This window comes from Neolamprologus brichardi, chromosome 8, assembly GCF_056152115.1.
Source record: "Neolamprologus brichardi isolate AB-2024 chromosome 8, ASM5615211v1, whole genome shotgun sequence".
Taxonomy (NCBI): Eukaryota; Metazoa; Chordata; class Actinopteri; order Cichliformes; family Cichlidae; genus Neolamprologus; species Neolamprologus brichardi.
Genome location: NC_142111.1, coordinates 19011779 through 19029241, shown reverse-complemented (window position 1 = coordinate 19029241; position 17463 = coordinate 19011779). Strand labels below are relative to the sequence as shown.

General features: G+C 41.8%; 1 protein-coding gene across 1 annotated transcript; it reads left to right on the top strand.

Annotated features, from left to right (window-relative positions):
- The first annotated feature begins 27 nt into the window (after positions 1-27).
- polr3e (polymerase (RNA) III (DNA directed) polypeptide E) lies at positions 28-12578 on the top strand. Its single transcript, XM_087844756.1, has 21 exons — positions 28-168; positions 911-1015; positions 3639-3689; positions 3848-3925; positions 4156-4271; positions 4353-4435; positions 4621-4728; positions 5297-5346; positions 5657-5776; positions 5897-5982; positions 6145-6189; positions 6288-6379; positions 6582-6702; positions 6832-6913; positions 7001-7060; positions 7392-7549; positions 7646-7707; positions 7801-8258; positions 9953-10030; positions 11073-11195; positions 11275-12578. Exons 2-21 carry the CDS (start codon positions 977-979, stop codon positions 11329-11331), a joined length of 2067 nt encoding a protein of 688 aa, XP_087700882.1. The 5' UTR covers positions 28-168; positions 911-976; the 3' UTR covers positions 11332-12578.
- The last annotated feature ends 4885 nt before the right edge of the window (positions 12579-17463 follow it).

Genomic DNA, 17463 nt, shown 5'->3' with positions numbered 1-17463 from the left:
GGCTCCTCCCCACGTGTCTGTGTGGAACAGAGTCAACATGGTATCACAGCAGCAGTAGACTACAGCTGTCTTGAGTTAAACTCCACTTCAGCAGCAGCTCTCCGCACCACGTTCCTGGGCTAGCTACACCCGGATGAGATAGCTAAAGCTGAACGGTGAAGTGTGCAGGTGAGGGAGGAATCTGCTATTCTTACATAAAGAAGAGTTAAAATCAGGCCTGCTGATTGAATCTGTGTTATTTTAACTAAGCACGCCATGCTAAGCTAGCTCACGCTAGGCTACATTTGCTAGCTACCACCTTGGTAGCTAATATTGTTGCTTGTACGTTTGTTTACAGGAAACAGACATCTTCAGCTTAGTGCTGTGTATCCTATCTTCTTTATATTGGTGTTGTTTTTACATAGGAATATAAAAAAAATCACCCGCTGTGTTGTGTAGGGCCTGTGATAAATGCTCGCAGGGTTTGCTGCTAATGGAGCTAACTTAACCATAAACATTCTATATAGGCAGCCAGTAAATTGGCGTCATACTTTTTTTTTTATTAGCTTGACACAGTGTTTGATAGGGTTATGTTTCCACGAGGAGGAGTCTTTTACTGCTGTGTTGCATCATGTGGATTTTACCTGTGTGTCCGTGAAAGCATCACATGACAGGCGGCACAATTACCATAGGAAGTTGACTACTTTAGCATCTTATGGTTTACTTGTTGAGTTAATTGAAGAGTATCGGCTATTACCAATACTGACACCTCCTGACTGAACTGTGATGTAACTGTGATGTACAGGATCACTAAGTTCCTGTCATCTGGTGCCTTTGTTGCCTGCTTGGGTGTAGCCACTCCATAACAGTAACAGGAGTGTGCAGCCGGACATTTAGCTCCTGTGACCCAGTTTGTCTTTTATTTTTCCAGGTTGCACCCCCTTCCCCTCTCCCCCAAGATTTTCCCCTCTCACCTTCTTGCTCTGATCACATCAACATGGCCAGCGGTGATGATGATGACCCCATTATAGAGGAGGTATGTTTACAGGCTTAAGTGAAAGGATATTACACGTCTCACTGACCTAATCAAGTATGATACAGCATTTTTTCTGCGCTGTGCACCTTTTATTGCTGTTCTGCATTTATCAGTGTGAACAGCCTCACGGGAAGTAAACAATTCCCAGGTGTTTCCCATGCATAGTTTCTGTTAGGTTAGGTGTATTAACAGGTAATGAAATCACCTGGCAGCAAATATCAGTGTTTATACTCATAGTTGTAGTGTGAATTTTGCATATAGTCGTCATTGCCATGACTGTCGTGGCAATTTTTGGCTTTTAATTATTTCTTTGAAGTGATCATTTTCCAGGGAGGAATGATTGTACAGCATACATATTTAATGACTTTAAATATGTACTTTAGTAATTGGTGCTGAAGGTTCTACAGTGCCTTTTAACTTGACAGGGACACAGTTCATTAACTGATTAGTGATCATGGCTTGACTACTTCTGGCAGCTAATTTTTCAGCAGGAAAAGTTTGTTTGAACTAAGTGGAGACACGGCTTATTTTAATAATCTATTATTTACTTGGTGGCACGGTGGTTAGTTGTGAGTCACTCCTGCCTCTCAGCAAGAAGGTCATGGGTTTGAATTTAGTATCTTTCTGTGGGTTTTGCATGTTCTCTCAGAGTGCTCGACCCACAGCCCAAAGACACGCTGTCTCTGTCTACATAAATGCACCACAAAGAGGCTACAGGCGTTACATTAAATTATGCGGATTAACTGCTAACTAAGTCTGATATGATGTTTAAATCAGGCAACTTACTGAAGACAACTTTAATACTTGGTATTGCAGTGATACCTGCAGCACGCAGAGGTGAATCTAAAGAGGGCATGGGGTGTACTAAGCCATATTTATTTAAAGGCTATCCTAACAAAACTTTTAGAATCAAAGAAAAAACAGGGCTCGCAAAATCGCTAGCCCGACGTCCCAGGGCTAGCGATTTTTCCAGTCGGGCTACCAAAATCTATCTCAGCCCTGCCCGTCGGGCTATCATAGGACGGAAAAATATATGTCAATGCTTTTGCATTCTTTCGAAAATGTAGCTGAGTAATTATGTCATTGACATCGATGAGCCACTGTCAATATGTGACATATTGAAATCGCGTTTGAATTTGCGCTTGTTTTTTGCTTTCACTTTACTTTGCAATCGCGCGAACGGTGTGTAGAGAGCAGCAGCACTGATTGGTGAGTGACGATTAATTGCGCACCAATTCCTCTGACATCGTCTTATCACTCATTAGCTTACTATTCAAACATGACAAGTGAAATCTCTCGCAGCAAGCTTAAACATGTGAGAGGTTGATCGCGCAGAGAATTGCTGACCGTTATGTAAGTACGTGTGTAAAAGCAGCAGGATTTACGCCGGTATTTTAGTTCTGCTCAGCCAAATAAGACAGGTCAGGGTGAAGAAGGGGCAGCCAAAGAAAAGCCTGCCACAAAACAGAAAAGTTATGACAAATCAGACAATGAGGCAAAAAGAAAGCGCAGCTTTTTTGGTTTCATGGACAAAAGAATTTCTGTGGCTGGAATATGACGAGCTAAATAACATGATGTTCTGACAAGTGTTGTGAGTTTCATTTGATTTCTGAGTCGACAGGCGCCTTTGTTACTGTGACCAGTAATTTTAAGAAAGACCCCATCAGAACCCATGAGAAATGCAAGAAATGCATTATTGCCCAGTCTGCAATATCTTTCCCAGAACAAACACCAATTGCAAAAAACATACTAAAAATAAACCTGAAAAATCTGTTTAGAGCAGCTTACTATGTTGCAAAGAGTGAACTACCATTGGCAAAATTTAGCAGTCTTTGCAAACTTCAAAAAGCAAATGGCCTAGATCTTGGTTCCACTTGCCTCTTACCCGTGACTTCAGTGGAAATGTCAGATTCGGGATCTGACACAGACTGATTCATGTTCTACACAGTTCTTACAAGTTCATAGAAATTTCTGTTCACTTAGAACCAAGTATTTGAGTTGATGATTGTAATTTTTATACAGTTGTTGTGATTTGTATTTTAACAATTTTTTTTAATTAATTTTTGTTTCCGTTACAATATTATACTTTAATGTATAATATTGTAAAGGAAACAAAACGGGAAACAAAACATAAAAAATTGCTCTTTTTTATTCGGGCTACTTAAATTTATTTTGGGCTACCAAAAACTGAAGAGTGCCTGCCCGAAGGGCTACCAGAGATTTTGAAACTTTGCGAGCCTTGAAAAAAATTGCATTAATTAAATTTTATGAGTATTTAAGATATAAAAATAAAAGCTTTTTTATAACAGTCAATGGCCAGGAAAACTTTGGTTGGACACTGAATTATAATTAACATAAATTATTAACATCTACATCATCATAAAGTCAGCACAAACACTTTGGATCAATGCAAACTGAATTACTTAAATATTCAAATGCTGCAGCCCTACTTGTCTGTCTCTTTGTGTTAGCCCTGCGACAGACTGGCGACCTGTCCAGGGTGTACCCAACCTCTCACCCTGCTATGACCCTGAGTTCGGGAACTTTGGAGGAAAGTCTGGTTTGGCTGTTGGCTCCTGACGTCAGCCTGTTTGACTTTGATCTATGTTTGTGTTTTTTCTAGATCGACGTGTACCTCGCCAAAAGCCTCGCAGATAAGCTGTATCTTTTCCAGGTGAGCTTTTCCCTTTGTAGTACCCGTGCACTGATGAGCACGACCTCACGAGCCCACATGTGAGCAGTTTCTCTAACTTATCTGGACTGTCTGGGGTGTGATTGATGTTTAATGTTCTAAGAGTCACTAATTGAGTTCACCGCTTTCCCCTGATGCAGTACCCTGTGCGACCAGCCACCATGACCTATGATGATGTCACCCACTTGGCGGCTAAGATCAAACCCAAGCAACAAAGGGTAACCAGAAACCTGATGTTGATGTATTTTGTTGAAAATGTGTTTCAGTTTCAGGGGAGATGTGTGAATTGGAGAAAATGTTAAAGTATTGGATATCACCAATTTCTCAAGTTAATTGGTTACATCAGGTTAAATTATAAGATAAGATTTTTTTGTATTACAAGTTTTCAGAAATGTTGAAAGTCATTAAATCGGGTGTTTGTATCATTTATGTACGGCTCCTTATACAGGTGGAGCTGGAAATATCCATGGACACAGTGAGTCCAAACTACTGTCGCAGTAAAGGAGAGCAAATTGCCCTAAATGTGGACGGCACTGGTTATGACGAAACCAACACCTACTCTGCGTATGTTCTTTTATTTATACATTCTTCTTTGATTCAGGTCCTGCTTCTGGTCTGACTGTTCAGTTTTTTCCCCCTTTCTAGTAAAATGATGGACAAGCAGACCTTCTCCTCCATCCAGGCCACCACCAACACCTCCAGATACGCAGCTGCTGTGTTTCGCAAAGGTCTGACCTGATTAACAGGTTCAGCAGCCCGTGTAGTACATTGTGGCACCATGTTTGTGTTTTGGCTTTGTGACCTCGCACCAAAAGATAAAAACAATCAGCCATTGAACCACACATATTATGATGAGTCCACTCCAATCAGAGTAGGATTTATGATCTGGTTGTTTTATTGATGGCGTTAACAGGTGAGCTTCACGTCACACCTCTGACTGGAATTCTTCAGATGAGGCCCAGCTTCTCTTACCTGGACAAGGCCGACAACAAAACCAGAGAGAGGGAGGCGGCCAATGAAGGTGTGCCTGCTTTTCCTGTTTTCCAGATTAAATTCTGAGAAGGATTATTTAGTATACACAGTTTATCTTTTGTTTGAAAACCTTAATTGTTTACTCCTAGAAAACCTTGATCTTTCCTGAACTGAGTGGTTTTTGTCGTATTCCATGCCTGCTTACAGAACAAAATGACTGTGTGTGTGCATCAGATGTTAGTGAGGATAGTTTCTGCCTATGCAGCTAGCCTTGGGGAAAACCAAGAAACTCTTCACTGAGGTTTTAAACTTTTCTATTAGGGTACAAGGGAGGCTGCCAAATGTCATCCTTACTGAAGTTAGGATGTTCTAAAATGAGTTTGTAGCTCTTCTTTACATTTTTCAAAGGGGCAGTTATAAGAAACTGGGACTGTTGTGGAGGGTTTATTGGTGTGGACCTCCACAACAGTCCCAGTTTTAATATTTTCCCCTTGGAGAAATTAATTCCTCATCCCTGCTTTAAAGTATGTTATATGTTTATTTTTAGATGTTTCTTCAAACATCATGGTAGGAGCAGGTATGATTACAGTTATTTGACCAGAGTCTTGTGTGTACAGGTGGAGACTCCTCCCAGGATGAAGCTGAGGAGGAAGCCAAGGCTATTACGGTAAATGCTTAGACACAAACACTTATGATCAAGCTCAGGCGACCGTGGCTCAGGGGGTTGGGAAGCGTATCTGTAACTGGAAGGTTGCCAGTTCAATCCCTGTCCTGGTCGTTGTGTCCTTGGGCAAGACACTTTACCCTACCGCCTACTGGTGTTGGTCAGAGGGGTGCAATATGGCAGCCTCGCTTCTGTCAGTCTGCCCCAGGGCAGCTGTGGCTACAACTGTAACTTGCCTCCACCAGTGTGTGAATGTGAGAGTGAATGAATTATCATAATTACACTGATTTAAGTTCTCCTGCTCGTGCTCCAGGTGAGGTTTGCTCGTCCTGAGTCGGAGCAGGCCCGACAGAGGAGGATCCAGTCATACGAGTTCCTTCAGAAGAAGCAGGCGGAGGAGCCCTGGGTTCACCTGACCTATCACGGAGTCAAGGTAGCGGGAGTACTCACCATTAAGGATGAATTTGTCTCCTTTCATGAGCGCTGACGTTATGAGATTTGTGCTGGTTATGCATCATCATGAAGCAGTTTGTGTTTGCAACATCGAATTCAGGACGGGCGCTCGGAGCATGAAAGGCAGTACCTGTTCTGTCAGTCGGGGGATGCCTCGGAGAACTCTGAACTGGTCAAAACTCCAAAGTGAGTACAAATAAATAACTTCTTGATACTTGTGCTTTTTTATTATCTGAATTAAATTGCATGTGTAGTTTATTTCTTAGGCACTGATGAGCTGTATGTTGATGCAGTTTTAGTTCTGCTGCTGTTCTGTTCTCCTCTCTCACTCCTCTCTCATTTTCTCAGGGAGTATCTGGCGATGCTGATGCCGCCTCTTGCAGAGGAGAAAGTGTAAGTGTGCCCCTCTCTTCTGGCACGTACATCTGCATGTCAACTCAGTGACAGTCTGTGAATCGTATCATTTACTTGCTTTCCTCTCTGTGTGTCAGGGTGAAGCCTGTGGGTCCCAGTAATGTGCTCTCTATGGCCCAGCTCCGCACTCTGCCACTCGGAGAGCAAGTCAAGACTCTGATGAAGAATGGTAGGATAACATGATAAAGAACAGCTTTTTATTTTATTTTATTTTTTACAATGTATTGTTATTATTATTTTTTACCACACATGCAAACATCCATGGCAGTCAACATTTCCTGTGCAGTTTTTCTTTGTACCACGTGGGGGCACTAAAGCCTAAACAGCAACATCATCATCATACCATTCATTTCACTGTCTCTCCTCTCCAGTTAAGGTAATGCCATTTGCTAATTTGATGGGCCTGCTCGCGTCTGGCACAGACTCGACCTCAGTGCTGCGCTGCATCCAACAGGTGGCGCTGCTGGTTCAGGGGAACTGGGTTGTCAAGAGGTAAGACCAGGAATCTTTTATCTAACTGAAACGTTAAAATGAAGCACAGGTCAAGCAGGTCTTGTCTAATTCCATGTTTTTATATTGAGTGGGAAATGACTGATGTGGGTTTTAATTTTTCCTCCACAGTGATGTTCTGTATCCCAAAAACACCTTCAGTGCTCACAGTGGTGTTCCTGCTGAGGTGCTCTGTCGTGGCAGAGACTTTGTGGTGAGCTTCTCTCAGTTGTTCCTCCTTTAATGAAGCTACAGCATAATGCTTGACAGGCACAGTTTAAGTCATCTTTTCATTTCGTAGATGTGGAGGTTCACTCTGGAGCACTCTGTGATGAGAAAGGAGATTGCATCAATCATCAAAGTAAGGACGAGACCAAAATGAGATGCTTGATTGAATGTTTCTGTTTGTTAGTAACCGAAATGGCTCAGGAGAAGTAGCTGTGCAAAGTTAATTGCTTAGGGTGCGTTTTTTATTTATTTATTCATTTATTTTTAATTAGACGTTCATTGCACTTTGAATTAGTCCTTTAAGTTGTGTTGCATCCTCGACAATCAAGATGTGGAAGGATGCTGTTGTTGGGTCTTTAATGTCCCCCAGTGTATTGCTCTCTTTTGCATTTGTGACCTGGAAGCTGAAGTTGTTCGGTACATTCAAGTAAAGAGAGCTAACACCTTCCCTCTTCTTCCTTCAGCTTCCCCCAGAAGACGTGAAAGAGTTCCTGGAACATGTGGCGGCTCCTCGGGCAAACCGGGGCTGGGAGTTCCTGTTGCCTACTGATGTAGACTTTATTAAGAAACACCCAGATGTTGCCCACAGGCAGAACATGCTGTGGCTTGGCATCCAGAGCAAGTAAGCGATACGTTGAAAGGGCAGCACATCAGCAGTTTAGCACTATTAAATGTTTTTGCTGCAGTGGAATAATCTGGCTTGTTTATTTTCCTGAAGGCTGGAAAAGGTGTTTAATTTCTCTAAAGAAGACTTTGTGCCAAAGAAGTCTGCTCAGCCTGGTTTGTACTGAGTTACATTTTGTCAAACACCCCTCAAATGATATCGGTATACTCTGCTGAGCTTATGCAAGTGATCTATTCGGTGTTTTCTAGATGTCCACATCAGCGGGGAACAACGTCTGAAGATGGCTCAGGAGCGAGCGCAAGAAAACCAGTCGACTCTGCAGAAGGACCTGGAGGACAGACGCGCGGGAAGCAGCATCCACATCAAACAGGAGCCCGTCAGCAACAGGGAAGACGAGCCAATGGACACATCCTGCTCCTCCTCAATCCCCAACGGTTCTCTCAATGGTTACCCCAGTGCCACCTCTCCCGACTTTGATCACACCAACGGAGGGAGTCCCGCCAACACTGCGTCCCCGGAGCTGCAGGACTTTGTGATAAAGACTTTCCGGAAGCATTTTGTGATCACGTTGAATGAGCTGAAGAGGTTGTTTAACCTCCACGTAGCGTCCATCCCGGTCGGCCGGAGCGTCTTCCACTCCATCTCAGATCACATGCTACAGGACGCCATACTGCTCAGCCAACAGTGCAAACAGATAATGGTGCCTGTGAGTCTTTTTTGTATGTTGTATATTGGAATGAAATGCACAAAATTATCACAGAAATGTTTTGGCTGTTGCTGTGCAAGAGTAGAAATGGCGAATCCGAACATCTGGTTTAGTGGACATCTTATCTAAACATCTACGTAATAACTTCTAACCATCATCTTCCTCTTAAACACAGTTAGGTTGTGCTGGAGGCAGACTAAGCAGGATATCCCACACATCCTTCTCCCCATCAGTGCTTCTCAGCTCCTCCTAGAGCAGGGGTGTCGAACTCCAGGCCTCGAGGGCCGGTGTCCTGCAGGTTTTAGATCTCACCCTGGGTCAGCACACCTGAATCACATGACAAGTTCATTACCAGGCCTCTGGAGAACTTCAAGACATGTTGAGGAGGTCATTTAGCCTTTAAATCAGCTGTGTTGGATCAAGGACACATCTAAAACCTGCAGGACACCGGCCCTCGAGGCCTGGAGTTCGACACATGTGTCCTAGAGGATCCCAAGGTATTCTCAGGCCACATGATATATAAGAGAGGCAGTTATCTTGCAAAGTGCAATTGCAGAATAGTGCCACTAGATGGCGCCTCACCCTTTTTTGTTTTTGAGCTACTATGAAGAGGTTTTTTCTTTATTATTATTTTTAGGTGTTTGGGTCTTTAGTAGTTAGTGCAGTGAAGAGGAGACAGGACAGCGGAGCGAGCAAGTAGGAGAACATACTGCAAAGGGCCTCGGACCTGACTTGAGCCCAACCACTGAATTTAGTCTTTCAGCATATCATCAATCTGTGGGAACATCTGCACCGCAGAGAGAAGAGTTTATATAAACTCAGCAAACAACATGTGACTAAACCATGCTGCTAAAATGGTTTTTAATGGGACATTTGGCTATTAACTAGAGACTTTGTTTAAAGCTGCAACAATCTGTAAACCAGTGTCTAGCTACAGTTGAACTGATCAGCTCGTCTCACCTATTATTGACCCACAGAAAATCTAGACTTAGACTCTGAGGGTGATGACAGCATTTTCAGGGGTTTATGAGCAGCAAGAGTAGTTTATGAGTAATCTGGGCCAAGACTTTGTTTGTTTAAAAATGCAGATAAGAATAAGAAAAAAAGAGTAGTTAGAGCAGTTAGTAGCAGATGGTTTTATGATGCTATTCGGCAATTGCAGCTCTTCCTTTGCCCTCCACACAAAGTGCTCACTTGCATACAACCAAAGCCTGGTCCAACATGATTCGTTAGTACTCTGCAAAGAAACCAGGAAACTTCTCATAACAGAAGTGTTGCCCCTTTGGCTACATATTCATCATATTCAAATTAGTTTGTTTAAATATGTCAAAGAGTGATGTGAGAATTTTCAAAGTTCAAACCAAAATGATGAGAAAAACAACACTGTTTCATAACACGGTACTCAGATCTAGATGCATGGCTAAAACATAGACTGTACATAAAGATGGACACAGCCACCCGCTGGTCTCTGCAGTTTGCACTTTGAAGCTTCTGTATTTGTGTTTTGCTAGTTTGTGAAGCCAGACTCAGATGATCATTAGAGGAACTGTTGTTTCATTTTTCAGCTACAGAGTGTAGCACTCCACACAGTCCAGATAATCTCAGAAGACTCAGTCTGAGCAGGCAGTTGAGCTAAGAGCAGGTTTAAGGATCAAATCCTCCTGCCTAACATTTCTGTTTCCCTCTAACTTCAGTTTCCTGCTCAGACCAAAGCAGCCCCAGATGAACAAAAGGTGTTTGGCTTGTGGGAGACCGGAGAGGACTTTGACAAGGTAAACACTGAACTTCACAAGAATTTAAAAAATAATTTATTATTATTATTTATTTATTTATTTTTTAATGAATCAGTGATGTTTCAGTGTGGGCCACGATTGCGTCTGACTGCAACACTAAAGTAAGATGCAGTTCTGTGAAGTGTTTTCTTCAATTTCTGACATAGACTTGCTTTGGTCAATCAGTGTGTGGCATTGCTAATTTATTTAAAACGCTAGTGCAGAATTAAAAAGGGACCAATAAATATAATACAGCCACTACTTGGTTAGCTCAGCACAGCATTTGGAAACAAGGAGAAATAAAACAAGCCACCGAATTTAGCCGATTACATCAAACAAGTTGTGCTTTTATGTTGTTACATGTGAAAGCATTTTTCCTTTTGCCAGGAGTTACAAAAACAAGCTGCTACTGACCTAGTCTTGCAATTTATCCATATTTCCTAACGTGCTGATTTAGTGATATTAAGATTTAACTACAAACTGTATATAAAAGATGGGTGAAGCCACTGTGTCACCCATTGGTTTGTAAAATCCTGTTTTGGGGGATCAGTTTTAGCATTTTGGCCACCGTATCTTGTTTGTTTTCTGCCATCCCCATCTTGGCTCACGGTCTCATTGGCTCACGTCTTGTCAGTCACAAGTGATTAGCTAATCTCAAGGATAAGCCTCCTCTCTGAGACATAGTATGACCAAAATTTCTCAAAGTGAACCATATTTTTCTTTTATGCAAGATGACCTCAGATGGGTGACTGAGCCCATTAAACTAAAAACATGATTACATGGGGCAGAGGGGTGTTTTCCTTGAAACTTGTATAGGATTGGAAGTCAGTGCCCATTTGAATGAAGGTTTAAGGCACTTCTGTGCAGTTTCACACTTTAGACCCAGAAGCTCTGTACGTCTTTTATACCACCAGTGCGCCCAAGCAACCCTCTGATGTATTTACCACCTTGTTATATGTTGATAGTCTGCTTACTTCAGGTGTTTCAGCTGCGGTCTGCAGAGTTGAATTCATACTTCTGTGTGGTTTTGTTCTCCCTGCAGCACCGCCGGCTGCTCTATGATGTGTTCACCAAGAACTACCGGGTCAGGAGGAACATAATCCAGGCCAGACTGGCTCAGGAGCTTGGAGACGTGTCTAAAGCCGACATCGACCGGCTGCTTAATGTGAGCCCAGTTCTGAGTCTCAACATCTGCCTTTCAACCAGATGTTGTCCACTGATCTAACCTGTTGTCTGGTTTTCAGGAGTGCTGCAGCAGCCACGCAGGGATGTGGTACCTAAAGGGAACAATTCAGTCCTGACCCCGGGAGCTTCCCCCCATGCAGTCACCCCCAGCCAATCATATCCACTCTCAGGTGTCCCGCAGGAGGGCAGTGGAAAGATGAGAGCCAATCACAGCAGCTCGCCCCGCTCTGAGAGTGGGCGACTAGAGGACAAAGCTGTGCTCAGAACAAGAAGCTTTTCTCATTTCAGCTGAAGCATTTCTGATCTTCGTGTGAGCGCCCCGACTCAGTGGGAGGACTGAAGCTCCCCACGCACTCTGACAGCTCGAAAGCCTGAGAGAGAGGAAATAAATGAAGAACTAGAAAGATGAATATTTGCGGTTTATTGGTAGTTTTTTGTTTGTTTTATTGCATTTGTGACCTGAAATCGGATTATTCTTTAGCTAAACCTTTTCCACATCAGTTTGCTGTTTACAATTGAAAGCAGCTGTGGCTCCGAGTGCTTTCACTTCACCCCTCCTTGTAAATCTCCTCAGAGAAAAAACACATTTTACTTTATTGCTTCACCAACAAGGCAAATGTTGTTTAAGGCCTTTTAGGCACCAAAATTCTCCCTTAGTTTTTACACTTTCACCAATCTGACTTTAAGGAGTATCAGCTGAGTATGATATTTTCATTTATTACATAAAAGAGGAAGGGTGGGTTTAAAGGCTTCAATGCTTAGATAAAATATGGCCGAATACTGTAAGAAAAAAACCAAACCAAGCTAAAGTGTTAATGAACTGAAATCTCTGATGACTTTGGCAATCGTGGACCTGAAAGCTGCTTCATCAAATATGGTTTCCTACATTTCTGTTATTCAGTCACACGTACTGATTTCTAAACTTTTTAATGAATGTCGAGGTTTTTGTTGGCTAAATGTAGAGTTTCAGATTTTCCTTTCTTTGAGAGGAACTTTGAGTGACCGATTTCTTGATGAGAACCAATAAAGATGTGATTTGGAATAAAATGTAGATCTGTCTCTGTGCAAACACCAGTCCAGCACACAAACACTGGACCTTCCTAAGTGGCGATGCGGCTGATACGCCCATGCTATTGCCACGTGCTGCTATCTTGAGCCTCCGTCTAAAGTGCCTCTGCCTCACAAGGCATTCAGGACAAACTCCAACCCTTCATATGAGGTAACGCTTTGATTTCCAACACATTGCATTTGTGGACATATGAGCTGAAATTCAAGCCAAATCTGATTTCCTCCATCATCAAATATTCCAAGTAATATTTTTTTTATTGGTTTGTTATTTTGCTCAATAAATACTTTAAATGTTTGATGCCTTTTGTCATTATTGCTGTAGTTTTTTGTGAAATGTGGAACAGGCATTGCTGTATATGGATTTCTTCCAGGTACCAAATCCAAATCTTTAATATGTTTGGTTCATTTATTTGAAAAAACAGAAAATTTACATTTATTTAACACAACTTACAGACCTGGTGGGAACACTTTAATGCAGTTGATGGATTTAATTTGATTTTTCACTCACTTTTTTTTTTTTTACAACACTAAGTCTTTAAAGGAGGCAGTTTTTGGTCATTTCTAGCTCCATTTATTATCCCTCAAAACTCTTCCAAAATATGCAGAAGCTCATGTTTTTTTTTCTCTTTATTATGTCCAGCAGGATACTAAAATAGTATTTTTTATAGTTTACAAAAACAATCACTGAGGTACATACTGTCTCCCACACCTGTCACTTCGACCTTGCTGAGGTCCAGTGTGGGTGCCACGCCCACGTTGAAAGGGCTCTTGGGAATGATCTCCACCATAGGACACAGGAAATTCACAGGAAAGGGAAGCGATCCTATTTAATATGACGCACATGTAACCAACTATAAAGATCTAAAAGTGAATTACAGCACAATAACTACTTGGGATAGTAATAAGACCCTGGCCAGAATCAGAGGAAACCAAATTTGTGAGGAGCCAAAGTGTTGAGCAGCAATAATGACTCTTCCGATGTTTTACATAGGTTTACCGGCACCATAACGTTTTTCCAAGGGATGGAAGCCATGTTCACGGTTAATCACGTGACCTTTTGAATGCGCCTCAAGTGTGTCTCGCTGTTCCCCGTGTACAAGCCTTGAAGCAGGCAGTGTTGGCAACTTAGCGACTTTGTCGCTATGTTTAGTGAGTTTTCAGACCTCCCCCAGCTGCTATCAGGGCAGGAGACGTGCACACCTATGCGTCCAAGCTGCAAATGGATCGCGCATGAACGAAGCCGCTGCTCCCGCACTGACTGTAACGCAGTCAGTTCTTCTTTTACTGTTATGTTGTTTTGTAGATCACAACTACTACTACTACTTATAAACACACACACAAACACACACACACACACACACACACACACACACACACACACAAAGTAACCAGAGTGCCTATTTCGGGTCACTTTTGCCGGTCCAAGCCCGGATAAAGGAGTAGGGTTGGGATTGTGACATTAAAAAAGCCAATAATTGGTAAAAGAAATGTAATTTGTAGCTGTAAATAAATTGGAAATGCATTTAGAATGTTTTTTCACTCACTTTCTGTCTCTTCCACGATGTTATTTTTGTCTCCTAGGTTCCAATGACATTAGCATTCGCAATTGTGCAAATGAGGCGATGACGTCATTTAGCGAGTTGGACTATGTGCACGTTAGCATATGCTACTTCCGGTGCGGAAACTCCTGTGGGGACGTTTGTTTCCGGTGTCCTATTCGCGCGCTGTTTACGGTCCAAAACAAGTTAAGCAAATAAATAAATAAAGCGGCGATTCACATTTCTATAGATGTCTCGGGCATTTACCCAATATATCTGTAAATGATGTTCATCGACTTGTCGATATTTTCCCCCCACGCCTCAGGGGAAAAGAGAAAATGGATTCAAACGTTATATTTCTCAGCTGTCCGTCGTTTATCGCGGGTGTTATGTTCTAAAAATAACCAGCAATATGTGAAATCAAGTAGCCAATTTTATTTTTTGACGGTGCAAAACGTTTCGTGTACATCGTGGACATACAGCACTGCACTTCAGAGTCACACTGCTAGCGATAGATGCAGCGATTCTGTACTGTACAGGAGAGACGGAGGAGATCGTCTGCAGCGATCAGGACGCAGGACGTAAATAAGCATGCAAACTTGCACTAAAAATCTGCGAAACAGCGAGGTGAAAGGTGAACCGCGTTATAGCGAGGGACCGCTGTAATTTTGAAGGTAAGTCACAACATACCCTTCGTAAATACTAATGTATAGAAACCGTTACCAGCAATCATTAATTTTTTGTGTGGCTTTTTTTCACGGTTTGTTAACATGCTGTGTAGGTGTGTACTTGACTAGCTGATATCGACATAACGGGGAAAACACCTGGTTTGACTATTGTTCACCTGTAGTTTGAATGCTGAACATTTGCCTGTTTAAATCATAAGACCAGTCACTATACAGAGATGTGCTTCTGAATGTGGACGATGTGTCTTCTGCTGCAGTTCTGCTTGTGTTTAGTGATGTAAACAACCGATCGATCTAAACTCTTTAAACGTCAAAATTGATCATTAGATTTTTATGACACAACAGTGGTGAGTGTTCCCACCTTCTGCTCTTTGTAACTTAACGCGATCGTTCCGTTTTCGAGTTTTGGACATCAATTTTGGAGTATATCTTCGCAGTAGCGATTGACCGCAAAGTAAAGCTACCGGAAATGTACAACCCCACATCCGGTCTCAAACCAGGAAGTTAGCATTTTCTCGTGCACAGGGTCCATACTCGCTGACTTACTGGGGAGTTGTGAACACCGGAAGAAGGCACACATTAAAGATAGACACTAAACAAACTGTGAATAAAAACTGAATGCAATGATGTGGAGATGGCAAATGTCAATATTTTATTCAGAATACAACGTAGATGACAGATCAAAAGTTGAAACTGAGAAAATTTATCATTTTAAGGGAAAAATATGGTGATTCAAAAATGTCATGGTGTCAACAAATCCCAGCATATATATAAATATATAAATATATTTGAATATAAATATATTTTATTTTAATTTTGCTGTTTTGTTTACTCTATTGTTTTTAACTTATTTACTGTGCTGGCTATTTTAAAGTGCTATCCCTCTGGGCACTATGGTGGCCATTTGTGCCCACTTCACTTTTCTTTTTTCTCTTAATGCAAATGGAATGAAACTTCCCAAAGGCGTATATTTTTTTCAGATTTTTTTTAAAATTTTCAACATCAGCTCCTTAATAATGTCAATAATATACACTATACACCAAATTGTTCCTCTTGCCTCTATCGTGGCCATTTTTGACCAATTGAAACCCATTATAACCACCTTTTTTGATTCCTTGCTATTGACAGTACTAAATCATGCAATTTAGGTAAAATTGGTTTCATTCTAAGCTCAACACATGAAAATTGTAGTTTTTAATGTTGTTGTTATTTTTTTCCATACAATTCAACACAGCGTAAACCATCCGGATGGGGAGACATGCATGCAGAGGGTCACAGCAAGTGACTCAACCTCTTATAGCCTCTGTTGGCCCCCACCTAGTCGTAAAAACCTAAACATTCACATTCTTTCTCTCTTACGGCGCCTAAGTTATGACCTTGGCCTTCAATTTTTTGAGCCTCTGACATGAAGGGAGTGTGCTAAAAAAACTAAGTCCGTTCTGAGGTGCCTTTTGACCTCAGTTGCAACTTCTCTCTCGGTCACGCCCGTTTTTTCTGCCGCCCGATCATGCGTGTTGGTCCAACACTGCCCTGCACAGAGTTAATGCCGAGTGATCAAGGTCAGCCTTCTGTTGCTCGGCCTCACTTTTCATCCGGGCTTAATGGGCGTCTCGTCACAGCTCTGTCAGCTGAAGCTGTCTGGGATTTCCCCCCGTGTAGTGAAACGGGTCTTAGGTTTAGCGCTCTCCGTCTCCGCTGCATGAGATCCTTTTTGGCGGGGGCAGTGTGACATCTGTACAATGACCCAAAATATATATAATTCTTTCTGGCCGATGTATTCAGTTCTCTGCTTTAGCTGGAAGCCAAAGTTTTGACAGTATGGTAGGTTATATTTTGTGGATTTTTCCCACTTGTATTACAGGTTTAGTCATACATGAATGTATGATGGATAAATAATGTCCATATACAGTGACACTCTTCAGCTAGTGTAGGTTGGTCATGACTCAGTGAAAAACATATTGTCCAGAAGTTTTCCAAGCTGTGCTCTAAATTAATGGCTACAGCTTTTGGGTAATCAAAAATTAAAAGATACACATGCGCATTTAAGGAAAAAAACAATATATACATCATATTACCAATGCAGTATTTACGATCTTTTAAAAAATGAACTATAAATACTGAATCAATTAAAGCCAAATGCATCTTCCAGGGAATACATGGAAAGACTGGATTAACAGTGAGGTATAAAAATAAAACGTGATTACACAAGAAAAAAAAATACCTTACTGCAATTTAAATCGTCCAACTGTGGCAAACGCGCTCCCCCTAGCGGACACATGTGAACATTACACAAGATATCACAAGACAAGTGTTTTAAAGAAAGTAATTTCTCCAGATGTTACAGACTAGTATTTGTGATGCTTCGGCATTTTTGGGGGGAGTTTTGAGGGATACTAACTGGAGCTAGAAATGACCACAAAGTGTTGTAAAAAGATTGAAAAATCAAATGCAAAGCCATCAACTGCATTCTTTTTCTCTTCCAACGTGGCTGTGGTTTGTGGCTGAGCTGCAGGAGAGGGTAGAGGTGTCAGCGGAGGCTGACTCACACACCTGACCCCTTCATCTAATCATGTCTTCCCTGCTAAAGACGTTGCCGGGACCGGAGGAGAGGGTGGTGTGTGTGCTACAGGAGCAGTTGGAAAGCTGTTAAACTGCAAAGCTGCTGGTGTTGATTGAATTACTAAATTGATTGCATTTTTATTGTTTCAGTTTAGCCATCTGATCAGAATGTTTATAGTAATGTAGTCTTCAGATCCAGAAGTGATGGAGGAGTTACTTTACTGTAGTGTTTGTGCTGCCATCTTAGAGGCTTTGCATAAAGTTAGTCACAAGTTTGGGCCATAATTTGCAATAATCTACACTATTGGACAGATAACCCAAAATATCAGCTCACCTCCTATGGATAAGGCTATGGTGATAGTGGGGAGGAAGAAGCAAGCACCAGGACAAGCACTAT